Consider the following 15871-nt stretch of genomic DNA (forward strand, 5'->3'; position numbering starts at 1 on the left):
TCTCGTATCACATGTCATTAAACTTTACGTTGTGATACAGAGCGGTCCCCATCTGGTCTCAGAATCAATAAGGTGTAACTGCGGAAAATACAAGGAGACATTGACTATATGATAGCGAGACTATTTAACAAATGAATGCACTGTTGATAATGAGATGTAGAACCTTTCAATTGTTGTGTGGGATTAGAAAATTATAAGTTTTTATAGAAACGGCACCAGTCTTGTCACTAAAAGAGACAGATCTGACGCACCAAAAACAACCATTGAGCAGATTTTGTCTGGTTCTTTTTTATCATGTTTTACCTATCTATTACTTTACATCCCTCTTTTAACATGGAAGCTCTGGATGGGTGCACGTTATGGTCATCAATGGATAGATCATAATATAGGCAGTATGGGAAGTAGCCAAGCCTTCTAGGGGAACCATTGCCACCCACACCACCCACCAAATTTTATACTGAGAATGACCATCATCCATGAAATCCTCATACATCTGTTCCTGCTCTCAATATACACAGGAGTCATTTCAGGACCTTTGAAAATTCTCCAGAGGTCCTGTGACTACAGATTTGAAAGTAGACAGAAGGGACACATCCTACCTTCCCCAAGAAGCTTGATTCTAGTACCATATGTAGAAAGTGTTCCAGACTTGTAGGGGCTATAATATTCATACAGCCCAGGACCCATGGGAGTCTTAATCCATCCATGGTTATGGTTTTCCTATAGCCCAGTTTACAACTGTGTTCAGACCTCTGCTATTAATTTTTGTCAGTAAGAAGTCAATATCAGAAATCTTAGAAATCTGTTAATATGTACATTGAGTTCAAAAGACTTGTAACTGCTTCTGTATGGGACATTTCTTTTTCGTTATTCGAGAAAGAAATAATGCTGATACTTCCGTCAAATTTCTCTAAAACAACGGAAGCCTAATAGAAGTGATGCAAACACAGAAGCCATTGAAAGGCCGGATGAAATGGTTTTGTTAGAAATGCATTATCATTGCTTTAGTGACAGAAATGAATAGCCAGGTGTGAACTGGTCCTAAAAAATACTATATACCTATAAACATACTTCCAGGTATTTACTTGCAACAAATGAATATAGTTGGATTAAAACTATGGATAAATATTTTAAATACGATAGGTCAGATTTACTAATGGAAATGTGCCAGAAAATGTCTTTCTTTAGATATTTTATGTGTGGATGTGTTACTTTACAGTCTCCTTTTCTGTACTTGTCTACCCCTCTGCAATCTATATACATAGTCCGATAAAGTTGGTCATAGACAGTAGATTTATGTTGGCTGAATGCAGTGATTTCAGCCAAGGTGATTGTGAATGTGCAACTTGAAGGCAAAGTTTTGCTTATCCCACCCCGAAAAATGGATTTGCCTATTTTCTTCCCAGAATCGCCATGGGGCATACAAGTCTCCACACGCCTGTCTGGGATGTTGGGAGACAGTTATATAAAGTTTATGGCCATCTTTATATTCAAAACTACTGTATTTGCTAATTGACCCTTAATTTCATGTATTTACTAACACAGTTCTTTTCCTAGCTAGCCATTTTGACTTTCCCCTGTTTTTCTGTGTCTGTTCTGTCTTTACGATGAGTGCTGCCAGGAGATGACCAATCTAATGAAGTATTTTACATCCTTCAGATGGCTTGTGACCTGAGCTGTGTAGCAGAAGGTATCTGCTACGATGGGACATCCTTCCATAGTTGTTTTCTAGACTCATTACTGCAAATGATATATGTGTATTGAACTTTGTGCTCATATTTTATCACATTACCGGCGCCTCGGGCGTAGCTTAAGAACTTTGTATGTTGTTTTGTGATATCTGTTCAAGGACAAATTTTTGTTCTTTATCACCGGCTTCCTGAAAGATTGATATTGGAGTAATTAGGGCCTAAGCATTAGCTTGTGGCTATCATTTTATGACAGCTAATTATAAAATTGTAGAAGTCTTCAATCTAAAAGTCATATGAGCTGTCTGCAAAGAAATACTATTTGATTTGACAAAATAGTCGTCTCAAAATCTGCATAACACAGTGCGTCATTATATGCTTAATGGCATTTGATGACTATGAACATGATGCTAATGGGGACTCATTAAATGTGACTGCAGATAACAACCAACTGGCATATGTAGTCTGCCCATTCGCTTACCGGTGGACGGATCCTCAAGATACTCCTTTATCAATCTCGTTCAGTTTGTAATTTGCACAATACATTAGTTTATATGTAGGCAGCCTGTGGCTCTCTTGTATTGATGTGATAGAAGTCCTATAATAATAATGTTTGGGTGGTGGGTCATGGCATCCAAGAGGGCCGCACATTGACCATGCTTGATGTAGAGCAGTTTTATTCATATTATGTGTAGTGGTACATTTTACGATAGAGTTCTAATTTACCTTTTATTTAGTCACATATGTTGTGAATGTTCGTCACTGTTCTTGTCCGTAATTACCCCTTATTGTGGTTATTCTGTGTCTCACTTTCCATCCACACTTTTCTGTCGTAGCGTGGCCTCTGGTGATCTTCTGTTCTCACCGCCTCTACACTATGTACAAACGGTTATTTATAAAGTTTCACTCATTTTAACCAGGTGGAAACTACGACAGCCGGTTTGATGTGGACAAGGGCACTGGAACCATCATTGTTGCAAGACCTCTCGATGCAGAACAGAAATCTAATTACAACTTGACAGTGGAGGCAACAGATGGGACAAGATCTATCAGCACACAGGTAATTGAATTGCTAATGAAGTGTTTAAAAAGAATTTCTTTTGTATGCTTGTGCCTGCAGAACATATTTTGTGTATGAAATGAACTTAAAATTGCTTTGCCTGATATTCTACCTCAAGGCAGCAGCTAAAAGGGTTAATCTACAACGGGTGGATGTGACTGTGGAGGAAAAGCATAAGTATAGTTTGATTCCCATCAAATGCATTAAAGAAGCAATTTAAAGGTAACAAAACACAGTAGCCACTGAGGACAGCTACTGTTCAGAAGACTCCTCTAAACACATTAACGGTTTGCCTCTAGAATGAATGGCCAGCGCTAGGTTTATACCAGCATCAGTGGATTGGAAACCTCAAAGGGTTATAGTCGCGTAGATTGTCAGAGATTGATGTGCTTTCTCGTCTCCTATTAATAGACCCGCAGAGTTTCACCATTTTTTATTACAAAGCTCAAATGTTTACGTGATAATGAGCATCCTAATAGCTTGGTTCTTTGTGTTTGTGGCCAGCAGACGCCTTATTTATATTGTATTTTCTAATTAAAATATTGACTATAATGGCAACCAATCAGGATTTAGCTTTCACTGAAAAAGGAAAGCAATAGCCTCTTGTTGAGTTGCTAGGACATCTGCTCAATTTTACTTTTGTACAACTTTGATAAGCTGATAAGCACATGCTAAATATTTTACATTTATCCCTAGCAAAGTCATTCCATATGAGATTAATCTGATGATATTTCAGAATTAGATCTCCAGATCTTGTATATTTTACATCATTTTTCCCTAGGTAGTTTCCCTCTAAAAGTCCCTATACTGGGTGGATACTTGAAAGAAAACACACTACCTCGGAAGAGATTCTGAATGTACTAAAGCATGTTGTCCACAATCAAGTTTTTTCCAACAGAAAAAAAAACGTTCTGTATGTTACAGGCAGTGGTGTAACTAGAAGCTGATGGGCCCCAGTGCAAAGTCTGTGCCAGCTCCCCCCTTCCCCCCTGACTATAATATATGGTTTATAGTAATAGTCTTCTCATATGGGAAAGTGACACCATAAGGGCCCCTAAAAACTTCTTGGGCCCGGGTGTCATCGCAACCTCTGCACCCCCTCAAGTTACGCCCCTGGTTACAGGATTTAACAGTCCAAAGTTAAAATTTACAGTGATTACCGTGCAAGTCATGACAGTTCAATTTCCTTAAAGTGACTACACATTTTATCTGTAGGGTCCAGCTCCGGGATTCCTCCGCAAAATCTGTGTCTTTGTAGCATGTTGACTATGAATCTTACGGCAATCAGAATTATTAGATAAGATGGAGGGGATATTAAGTCTAAACAAAGTATGTGTCTACCAGATGAAGACCAGGGTTGACTTTCTGGCAGCCTTGTCATGGTCATATAAGAGGAAATGGCTGTTGCTACGACAAAGCAAACGTCTGCAGTGCGAACAAAATATTGCATAACAATTGGCAAATACCAGGATCATTTCTTACAGAAGTGAACGGCAGAGAAGACAGGGGAAGGATTTCAACAAACTACTAGCGAGCTGGTACTAGGAGAGCCCCTTGTGTAAATCAAAATTTGTCAATGATTAAGTGAAACATTTCTTTCCAGATACATTTTCGTTGCCGGGGCTGTAACCTTTTGATTTGATTTAATGTGAGATCACTTTAGCAAACTGACATCCCTCTGTGCTTTCACTTCTTTTGCTTCCTAGACTTCATTCTCTATTCCTGTAATCCAGGGCTATCTCTGCATGCTTGCTGCAGCCCATGGAGAGATGCCTGTACCGGCTCGGCCTTCCTGAGCTGAATTTAACATTTCTGCCGTTGTGTCCAAGACAATAGAACATCTTTTGAAACATTGCTGTTCTGGGCCGTATAATCCCCCTGTTAGGTTTTCCTTAGCATTTTGAGTTATTTGTATAAACCTCTGAAGAACAGAATGGAAGCGGAGACTGGCTGAATATAGGAGTGCATGCTGGGTCACTGGAGTGGTTTTTAGTAGAAAAACGGGAAGTACTCGAGATCTCTTGCTGAAGCTACCGTGGATATATAAATTAAATACGCTACTGCCCGGAGATAAGCAATTTTACTTGTTAGACAGATTGACTGCTTGACCTTTGACTCAATGCTCTTGAAAACACTTGATGATCAAACCAAATCCTCCCTCCTTTTATATTTTGATACTAATCTATGAATAATTAAACAAATGTCCTTATTCAATAGATCAAGGAATATTTAGCCTTTAAAATGGAGAGGGAAGAATTATGATAAACAATGACCATATTTATTCATTCATTTCTTTTACCAATTATGACTCAAATTTTTTCAGTTAGTTTTTATTACTGTGCTCAACACAAGCTGGTGAGCTGGGGGGGCTTATAAAGAGGGGAATGTCCTTAAAGGGAACCACCACAAATCTTCCTATAAAGGTAGATTAGGTGGTAGGTGGATCAATAGGACGTAAGGATAGCCCTTTTAAGGGCTAATCCTCACGTCCTCGCACTTTTTTGGTAACTTTTATTAAACTAGTATGCAAATTTTGTTATCGGCTACTGGGGCGTGGAGTAGCCGCATCTGAGGTTACACGAGGTGGCTACTCCACGCCCCGGGAGCCTCTTTTCTCCTCCTACTAACTATCTCATCCGACGATCCTGCCATCTGCGCATGCGCAGAACAGCAGGCCCGCACCTGCACGGTCACTGCTCCGAAGCTGCACAGGAGCGTGCCTACTGTTCTGCGCATGCGCAGATGGCAGGATCGTCGGACGAGATAGTGAGTAGGAGGAAAAAAGAGGCTACCGGGGCGTGGAGGAGCCACCTCGTGTAACCTCAGATGCGGCTACTCCACACCCCAGCAGCCGCATAACAAAATTTGCATACTAGTTTAATAAAAGTTACCAAAAAAGTGCGGGGACGTGAGGATTAGCTCTTAAAAGGGCTATCCTCACGTCCTATTGATCCACCTACCACCTGATCTACCTTTATAGGTAGATTTGTGGTGGTAGTTTCCCTTTAAATATTTAGAATGAATGCAAATTTAGAAAAACAATTGAGTGGTTTAACTAAAATGCTGTTGGCAATTTACAGGCTGGATTGGTGGGCATGTACTGGGATATGGGAATAAAGTGCTACTTAACACTTGGCTTATCTCCAAATCAACCAGTTTTCTGGATAAGGCCCTAAACCTCTGAACTAGTTTGAACCACTAAACTTGAACCTCTGAACCTGAGCATTCAACAGGCATCTTATTCTATGTGGGAAAAACAACCATTCATTTTACTAATGCTAAATTATTATACTAGTTATTACTAGCTTGTTATTCACAGGAGAAATACACAAAGTCTAAATGTTGACCTAAATAGAATCCATTATCAGTTTTGACCATAATAAACTGCAGACAATGCTTGCTATTGGCCCTGGAGAGACATTGCTAGCTATAGGCCCTGGAGAGTTGTGTAACCATATATTTGTGTGTGTAATAAGTAGCATCAGGACTGTTAGAAGTAAAAAATGAATCCAGGTTTGTAGCTCTTGCACATGCTGGCAAGTCTTTCACCCTGAAGAGCTTTCTGCTTTTTGCAATAAACTATTCAACATTCCCTCCCCTCTGCTCTTAGTGACTGATGTAAGTATCCAATCAAAATCCTCCTACAGCTCCTATTAAGAGCAGAGGGGAGGCACTGTGGAGTAGCACAGTACAGAGAGCAGAAAGCTCTTCAGGATGAAGACCTGCTCACAGCCCTTGCAAGACCTTCACATGGAAATTTCACTTTTCACAGTCCTGTCACTACTAACAACATGGTTACACGGATCAACTGGGCTACTACCTAACACTATATGAAGCTTTGTATGGTCAAAAACTGCTGACAGATTCCCTTTAATGGATTTTAAATAGAATTTCATCTGAGCCTCATGATTAAAAAAGTTGTTCCATTTGATATTAGCCAAATTTCCATATACAGTAGAAGATCTGCTTGTTAACATTCACTTCTAATTGTTTTGAATATTTTATAATTGAATCACAGCTAACAGGGATCTCAATAGTATTTGTTGACCAAGCAATGTACTATTTTCATTGTTCTGAAATCTCTGTTTTTAGTGAATTTATTGGATTAGCAGATTCATGTATATATTTGTTCTTGAAGCAATGCGGGTGCTTACTGTAAATATGAATATTTGAGCCCCTTTTCTTTGTAAACTTTCTTTATGGATTTATGGCATAAATGAGCTGCCGATCCCGGCTTCAATCGCCCTGAGCCCATGGTTTAAACTGTTGAATAATCATAGGGATTTACCCAATCAGGAATTCTGAGAATGTGCCCTGTGTTTGCAATAATAAACTGCAGACAATGCTTGCTATTGGCCCTGGAGAGACATTGCTAGCTATAGGCCCTGGAGAGTTGTGTAACCATATGTTTGTGTGTGTAATAAGTAGCATCAGGACTGTTAGAAGTAAAAAATGAATCCAGGTTTGTAGCTCTTGCACATGCTGGCAAGTCTTTCACCCTGAAGAGCTTTCTGCTTTTTGCAATAAACTATTCAACATTCCCTCCCCTCTGCTCTTAGTGACTGATGTAAGTATCCAATCAAAATCCTCCTACAGCTCCTATTAAGAGCAGAGGGGAGGCACTGTGGAGTAGCACAGTACAGAGAGCAGAAAGCTCTTCAGGATGAAGACCTGCTCACAGCCCTTGCAAGACCTTCACATGGAAATTTCACTTTTCACAGTCCTGTCACTACTAACAACATGGTTACACGGATCAACTGGGCTACTACCTAACACTGTATGAAGCTTTGTATGGTCAAAAACTGCTGACAGATTCCCTTTAATGGATTTTAAATAGAATTTCATCTGAGCCTCATGATTAAAAAAGTTGTTCCATTTGATATTAGCCAAATTTCCATATACAGTAGAAGATCTGCTTGTTAACATTCACTTCTAATTGTTTTAAATATTTTATAATTGAATCACAGCTAACAGGGATCTTGATAGTATTTGTTGATCAAGCAATGTACTATTTTCATTGTTCTGAAATCTCTGTTTTTAGTGAATTTATTGGATTAGCAGATTCATGTATATATTTGTTCTTGAAGCAATGCGGGTGCTTACTGTAAATATGAATATTTGAGCCCCTTTTCTTTGTAAACTTTCTTTATGGATTTATGGCATAAATGAGCTGCCGATCCCGGCTTCAATCGCCCTGAGCCCATTGTTTAAACTGTTGAATAATCATAGGGATTTACCCAATCAGGAATTCTGAGAATGTGCCCTGTGTTTGCAATTCTTAATTAACACGCATTCCTCTAAGTAACCGGACTGTGTTACATGCAGCAGTAAGTTTCAGTGCTCGGAGCTGGAGAACTGCTTACATATTCACTTTTTATTTCACACTGCTGTACAACACCTCCAAGGTCAAGGTTAGAGCAACATGTAAGATAGACACATACAAATTATTTGTCAAATTCTGCTTATTTGTCTAGTTCTACATCTAAAATCCCTGAGTTGCTTATGCTTTTACATTTTTATAATCCCTGGGGTAAGACATGTTTTTCAAGATCAAATAAACACTTTTGGAATTCATTTGGCTATAGATATGAAATATATAGTGTTCATTTTTTACAGTCAAAGGTAATTTTGTATCTGAAATGTGTCTGATAACATAATACAGGCATTCAGCAGAAGAAAAAAAGTCATAAAAAGAACATTACTCGTAAGAAATAGAGAGGGGGAGAATCATCATGCCAAATCCACCAGGTTTATGGTGGAAAAGGCACATAATAATAAAAATCTTATCAACCTACCAGAATGTTTTGGAGTGTGGGAGAAAACTGGTGGATCCAGAGGAAACCCACTCAAACTCTTTGCAGATGTTGACCTGGATGGGATTGAACCCAGATCCCCAGCACTGCAAGACTGCAGTGCTACCCACTGAGCCACCTTGTTGCCCCTGAACCTCCCCCTCCCCGCCAGTTTTGTGGCTTCTCAAACACTCATGCCTCTTTGGGTTTCGGGGCAGGGCATGTTTTAAGTGCAGCCAACGACTCTCCCAGCGGCAGAGAAAAGGTTAATACAGACCGCGGGTGATAGCCATGGGTCTTTGCTGCAATATGCAGCAAAGCCCATCTCTGCATAAAGAGGGCTCAGCCCATGAGCCCTCTTCATAAACCCTTCATAGATCTGTGGCGGTTATATCCGCCCCAGAGCATGAAGGGGTTAAGACTGGCATTCAAAACGTCAAATACAAACTTATTGAATTCCCCCCAGGAGGGTCCTGCTTACACTACCCACATGATGATTAACAGTTCTCTCCATAAGGATGGGTGTTGAGGGCAAAACTCAATGTGACAGATTTATAAAAAGTGTCCTAAGGGTAGACAGTGCAGAGTTAGACTACACAGTCTTATTCTCCACCAGATTCATAAAAGTGTCTGGTGCTGGATGATAAATCTTTCCAAGCATAAGACTGTCTAGTTTTACTCTGCACCTCCTATTAGTTGGCTGAGTTTACGCTAGAAAATTAGGACACAATTCTGTCCGGTCAGCAGTAATTCTGGGGCACGGACCTTTTTGGTGCAAGTCCACGCCCCTTTTTCACAGGCCACGCCTCTTTTGTCTAGCTAGTGGAAGGAGAGCCAGAAAACTGTCTAAACCCTTTATAAATTGGTGCAGACAGTTTTTTTTAGTGCAAACTACGACAGAGTTCTGCCATGGACAGATTAATAAATCTCCCCCATCAAAAGTTATTCGTCTTGCAGAGGTTGGAATAATATGTAAGGTGTCCAACAATAACAAATTAGACTACATCAAAAGTAAATGTGAGTAGCAATAACTATGGCAGAGGGGGCAGTGGAGACATTTTACTGTCTTGTGCTTGTTCAATATATCACAAACCATCCCTCATTGTGACCTGAATATTATTTGCTCTGTATAGTATCATTAGGATTCATAAAATACAGATCTGTTCATCATAAATGGAACTCTTCCATCAAAATCAAGCAGGATAAATTGGGACATTTACTCATAGATACATTTTTATAAATTATGCTAATGATCCTCAAGTGCACCAGTGGTGTTACCAGAGCTCCTCTGTACTGCATATTCACATTCTGATACACTGTGAAAGAGCACTTCCCCCATACTAAAACTTCTTCTGCTGCAGTGAGATTACAGCAGGCAGAGGGTGGGGGAAGTGCTGAGGGAGCAGAGGAGGAGTGGGAGACAGTGTAAGAGCCTGTGAAGCTAAAGGGCGGAGGGTCTCTGAAAACACTTCAGGAACCCTTTAGGCTCATTTGCATAATTAAAAAACTTGGTTTCGGAAGGAGGCTATGTATAACAAATATAAGAAGATTACCACAGTCACGGTGCCTGGATCTATAAATTACTGTCCCTGGTTTATCATGATGGATTTTGATGGTAGATTTTTTTTTCAAATTAAAAAGGGATCTTCTTGAGACTATATGAAAACTAGGAAAAACTCAATGGGGCACATTTACTTACCCGGTCCAGTCGCGATCCAGCGGCGGGTTCTCCGGCGCTGATTCGGGTTCTGCCGGGATTCACTAAGGTCCGTGCGCCGATATTCACCAGGTGTCGCTGCTGCGCCGAGGTCCGCCGGAGTTCACCTGCTTTTTTCTGGTGTATGTGAGTGCTTGATCTTGCGACACAAATGGCTTTTTAAATTCAGCGTTTTTTCCGAATCCTTCGGGTTGTCCGGTGGCCACGCCCCCCCATTTCTGTCGCGCGAAGGTCGGCGCGATTGCGCCAAAAATCAATCGCGTGCGCCACAATCCAGTGAAATACAGCACAAAGCGGAAATATTCGGGAAAAACCTGACGGATTCGCGGCTGCGGACCCTTAATAAATGTGCCCCAATATTTCTTTTTGGCTTAATGAACATGAAACCCATATTACAAGCACAAGGCAGCGTCACATAGACAGCTATAACATAATAGCTTGTGACCCAATATAATGAAATAGTGATGTCTGGTTGACATGTGACCGTCATAACTAAATATTACTAGCTGGGAGGAAAGATCTATCTATTTTTTTCTTTCTATTTCTTTTTCTATCATATTTCTCATTCAATGATTTGGTTTTTTCATATAAAACATTACCATTGGCAGATTGGTTTAGCAATTTCCATCATTTGTCATTTATATTTGACAAAGATCTAGTCTTGCAGTTTACCGCCCATCTTATTATTCAGGTTCTTTTATTTGTTTTAATGACTAACACCCAAATCCATAGACGTGTCCTAATCTTTGGCTGGATTTACCGATTCCCCCAGTAACTGTAATGTTTGGCGAGACTGAATGGCAATGCAAGTTTCATCGAGGGAGGCAGACGAACTGCTGCCAAAAACCTCTGGCCCTGCCTATCTCAGGGGAAGCAATAGAATTGGACAGGAAAAATCTGCAACGTCCAGTGTTTTCCCTTGGCATCAGACATCACTGGAGGGTCTGACAGCCCCCAGGGCTTTGCGCCTACAAATATCTAATCTCTATGGACAGCCTTAATGTTGCTCGGGTCGTGTGGTTAAGTGAGTTTTGCTACATTACAAGCTCCTTGTTTGAGAAATAAATCCATGGGACTTGTTATGAAGGAACGACGGTGACATTCACACACGTAGTATAAATGAGGATACGCCGGAGCTGGGATAAGTGTTGTTACTCGGAGAAGTCATTTTTGTGAAGTACACAGCAGGGAGCCACTTGGATAACACAATAGCTAACTTGCATTCTGTTTAGTAACAATATAGCTTAGAATGTCAAACCTCTTCGGTTCTTAAAGGACTATTACCTCTAAAATATAATGGCTTTCCATAATAGACAAATGGCTAATATTTATACAGAAAAGTCCTGTGAATTTCATTAGGTGAAAGCACAGTAACTTCTTGCCGTCAAACACATAGCAATAGGGGTTACCGAGATAGCAGCACATATAGGGCCTATGACTGCAGACACATTGGGGCACATTTACTAAATATTTACTTGCATGTTCTTTCTAGCGCAAACTGCATGCACGGGTATTTGGAAAGTTTCTGCGTCACATGTGTGTCACTGTTGCATTATTCCGAACATAATTTCCGCACTGAAATGGGCGTTTCCGTGCTCAGTCGCATCGTGCTTCACATTTAACATGCAAAATCTGACAGAAGTGTGTTGCACGCCCCATGTTAAAGGAAAAAAAGTTGGTGAACTCTGTGCACATTACAGCCATACTGTGACATTACTATGACATCATCCCTGTCTATTGTTTCATAATGTAACATCAAAATATTTATCTTCTCACACCGTGTGAGTATCATTCTAAACTGTAATTGTGAATTATTCCCATATTCCCATTTGCATCACAGTGCACATTACCTTCATATTGTGACATACCTGTGCGCATTAGTCCTACAATGTTATTCCTGTGTTTTGCTCAATACTGTGACTTCACTAGGTGTATTGTTTTTTTATTATTACATTCACACAGATGTATGGGGGACGTATATATACGGCCGACGTATATATGCGGCCGATGTACGTCCCCCATACACCTCTATGGGCTCACAGCACCGTACGGGAGCGGCACTGTACCGCTCCGTACCCCGTAGAAAGATACACCGAACGCTGTATATGCCTATGGAGAGGTGCGGGGTTGCTCTCATCCCCTGCTCCTCTCCGCAGCTCCGATGTATGCCTGCCTTACTACGGTATGGCGGGCATACATCGTCTGAATGTAGCCTATCCCTGTACTGTGACATCTCAATGTGCCTCATACTGTGACGTTACTGTGTGCATTAGTCCCACATTGTAAGAGCATTCTTGTGTATTGTTCCATACTGTGACATCACTTTGAGTATTTTCCCATACTGTGACATCACTTTGAGTATTTTCCCATACTGTGATATCACTTTGAGTATTTTCCCATACTTTGACATCACTGTGTGTATTGCTCCTGATTGCATGACATCACTATGTGCAATACTATACTTGTTACTTGTTACTACTTTATCTCTGAATAATGAAGTACAGTGAATATGATATAAGTGCTATTGTATCACTGTTTGGCTAATCCTTCCAAATATCACTTAGTTGTTACATCACAAATGATTGGACACTTTAAAAAGTTGAAAAAAGAAATCTATTTGCATTAATTATTATATATAGTTGCTAGATATGATAATTTTATTAAAAGTCAAGTTCTACTTTATGTATGAAGAATTTAAAGGATTTTAAATCTCAACTTTTAAATAAGATTCTTTGGCACATAAGAACATAGACCAATATTCCAATCAAATGTATGTAAATATTGAACTATATCACATTGCACATTTTATGCATCTTAAATCTGTCTCTTTCAGGTGTATATTAAAGTATTAGATACAAACGACCATCGTCCGCAGTTTTCTACCTCAAAGTATGAAGTTCTGATTCCTGAAGATATCAGAACAGAAACGGAGATTTTGCAGGTGACTGCTACAGACAAGGATGAGAAGAATAAATTGATTTACACTTTGCAAAGCAGCACGGATCCAGCTAGTCTAAAGAAGTTCCGGATAGATCCTGCCACTGGCTCCTTGTATGTTGTGGAGAAGTTAGATCACGAAACAGCACAACAGCACATTCTCACTGTGATGGTAAGTGCTCCACTATTGGGGCAGGTTTATTGACCTAGTTATACTAGACCGTCTTATACTGCACCAAGTATATCAGAGAGTCTGATACTGAATGATACATCTGTCGCATTGAGGTCTGTGAGGATATTTTCACATATGGTCTGGATTTGCTGGTGGAAATTCTAGAACAGTTTTGGCTAATCTATGGCTTGGGTGTATTCAAGTTGGAACTCAAAGCCCTCTTTATAGGCACATCAATCCAGCAGAGAGTGCCCCAAATGGGACTTATGGCATCCTCCTCGCTATCTTAAAGCTACACACCCTAAGACTGCAAGAGGAGTAAGAAGGGATGGTCAGGGTTGAATTATCATTCGAGACCCTGTGCTGGTCCGCCATTTCTTCTTTTCGGGGGACTCTGCCTTTTTCTTTCAATGATATCAGTAGAAGCCATGGCAGAGCAGGGAGCCACAATTTACTGCCTAAATTTCTGTGTTTGCTCTTTGCAATGAATAATTGAGTTTTGAGTTTCAGTTTAGGCACTTGGTCTCTAAAACATTTGTCATCACTGCTCTACAATGTATTTTAATAGAAGTATTGTTCAGGAGTTTGGATTCGGGTTTGCAGGCCAAAACCCGAACTTCAGTCATGTGTTTGGGTCTGGGCTCAACACCCCCCATCCCCTGCCAATAACACCAGCTATTATTGCAGGTAAATATAAATAAATGTGGCGCATGCACACCACCACAAATTTAACGGATCGTCAGAGCAAATCATGGATACAAGTATGTTAATGTATGTCAGAGATTTCCAGGAATTATCCACCATGCATCCTGTTTGTTTGTGTCATAACTGTGCATTCATATTTTAGATACGTGATCAAGATGTCCCCGTCATGCGCAACTTTGCCAGAATTGTTATTAATGTGACGGATACCAACGATCATGCACCATGGTTTACAAGCTCTTACTACGAAGGTCGAGTGTATGAATCAGCAGCAGTTGGCTCGGCTATACTCCAGGTCACAGCGTTAGACAAAGACAAAGGGAAGAACGCTGAGGTTGTTTACTCCATTGAATCAGGTATGTGCCATGGATTACTGAAGCTAAACTATGCAGGACAAGATGTACTTGATCGTGTGGATTCACAATGAAAACTATCTCCATATAGATAAAGCAGTGAAGTATTGCCTGGGTTTATACAATTGATACATACAAATGATAGAAAATTAACAGAATTGTATTAAAAACGAACGCGATGACAAAGTATCCACTTATACACATGCAGTCCCTTATGTATCCTGTGTCCATGTCGAAGGAATATTATTGATGGAAAAATTCTTGTTTCTCTTTTGTTCCATTTGAGCTTCTGCTTTTATGTTAAGGTTTTAGCCTTGGTAAACTTCCTTAAAGTGGAAGTTTCCTTCAAAGGCTTTGCTGTAATTTGACACATCTTTAGTTAAGGTCAGTTGCAGGGGGTGGAGGTGTGGCTGACCATAAACTGTGTTCCCAATTTTTTGTTAGCTCATTTGTGTTTGAATTTTAAACCCTACAGTTACATTCACAAGGGAAAGTCTCGATAGATATTGTTTCCAGGTACTTGTCTCACCATGCTCACAAAGTTTTAGGATACCCGTAGTTAATTTAGAACTATTGGAGATGTCATACAAATCATCTTTACAGTTATTAGTTCTTTTTGTTTGGTAAATGTAGTAGTCGGATGCTACATCTCTGCAATGTTATATTAGTAAAGACAAGCAAGTGTAACCTGCCTACTTATGACTGTGTGCATTATGAATGATAGATATGCCGTTGCCAGTAGGTGTCGGAATGAAGAATCGGATGATGCATAACAGCAAAATGGGTTTAAATGTCACATTTTTCCCATCAGAACTCTGTAGGAATAAATTATGACTGACAGTCTTCCCAGTGAGCAGCGTAGGGATTCCTCAGATGCCTGTGATATTTTATAGACTTTGTAATGTTCTATTCTAAGCCTGGCATAGTGTTCATCGCACAACACTCTCAACTGATATTATCATTTTCCAGCTCCCTAATGTAATTCCCTCTGCACAAACGCAGCATCTCATATTATGCTAATTGGTCCCTTTTAGAAAATATCATTTCCCCTTTACAATTATTAAAAAAGAAGAAAAATATCCAGTAGAACAGTCGAAAATCTATTTTAAGAACATTTCGCAGCAAATGACCTCCTATTAACATATCAGATACTTTTCATCAAAATCATACCGTGTAACAAGACTTCTAATCATATTTGCTTTGCTAAGGACTATGGAATGGCATAATCAGGATTTTAAGAGCTTTGTTCAGCCATCTAAACCTTTACTCCAGGACATACATTGTATGGTCTAGTAGTGCGATATATTCATACAGGAGCTTTCGTTAGCTTTGACATTATGCAAATGATAGCTTATTTCACTGAATGACCTCTTAAAAAATCGGAAACTTATGGAAATGAGTAATATAAGTGATAATATTTTATCAAGAGTACAGATGGTAATGATGGTGG

At 39.8% G+C, this 15871-nt stretch overlaps 1 protein-coding gene across 7 annotated transcripts in view; it reads left to right on the forward strand.

Annotated features, from left to right (window-relative positions):
* The window catches only part of FAT1 (FAT atypical cadherin 1), a 179870-nt gene that overhangs the window by 113097 nt on the left and 50902 nt on the right, over window positions 1–15871 (forward strand). For 5 of the 7 annotated variants that reach the window (XR_011849518.1, XM_072122560.1, XM_072122555.1 and 2 more), the window contains exons 7-10: window positions 1622–1690; window positions 2609–2748; window positions 13091–13366; window positions 14214–14424. Coding sequence is in view for 6 of the 7 variants with exons in the window: in XM_072122560.1 (XP_071978661.1) it covers window positions 1622–1690; window positions 2609–2748; window positions 13091–13366; window positions 14214–14424 (696 nt within the window). In the remaining variant the exon portion in view is untranslated. The remainder of the gene's footprint in view (window positions 1–1621; window positions 1691–2608; window positions 2749–13090; window positions 13367–14213; window positions 14425–15871) is intronic. The other 2 variants (XM_072122573.1, XM_072122585.1) reach the window with 1 other exon arrangement.

This window comes from Engystomops pustulosus, chromosome 1 (assembly GCF_040894005.1).
Source record: "Engystomops pustulosus chromosome 1, aEngPut4.maternal, whole genome shotgun sequence".
In the NCBI taxonomy this organism is placed as follows: Eukaryota; Metazoa; Chordata; class Amphibia; order Anura; family Leptodactylidae; genus Engystomops; species Engystomops pustulosus.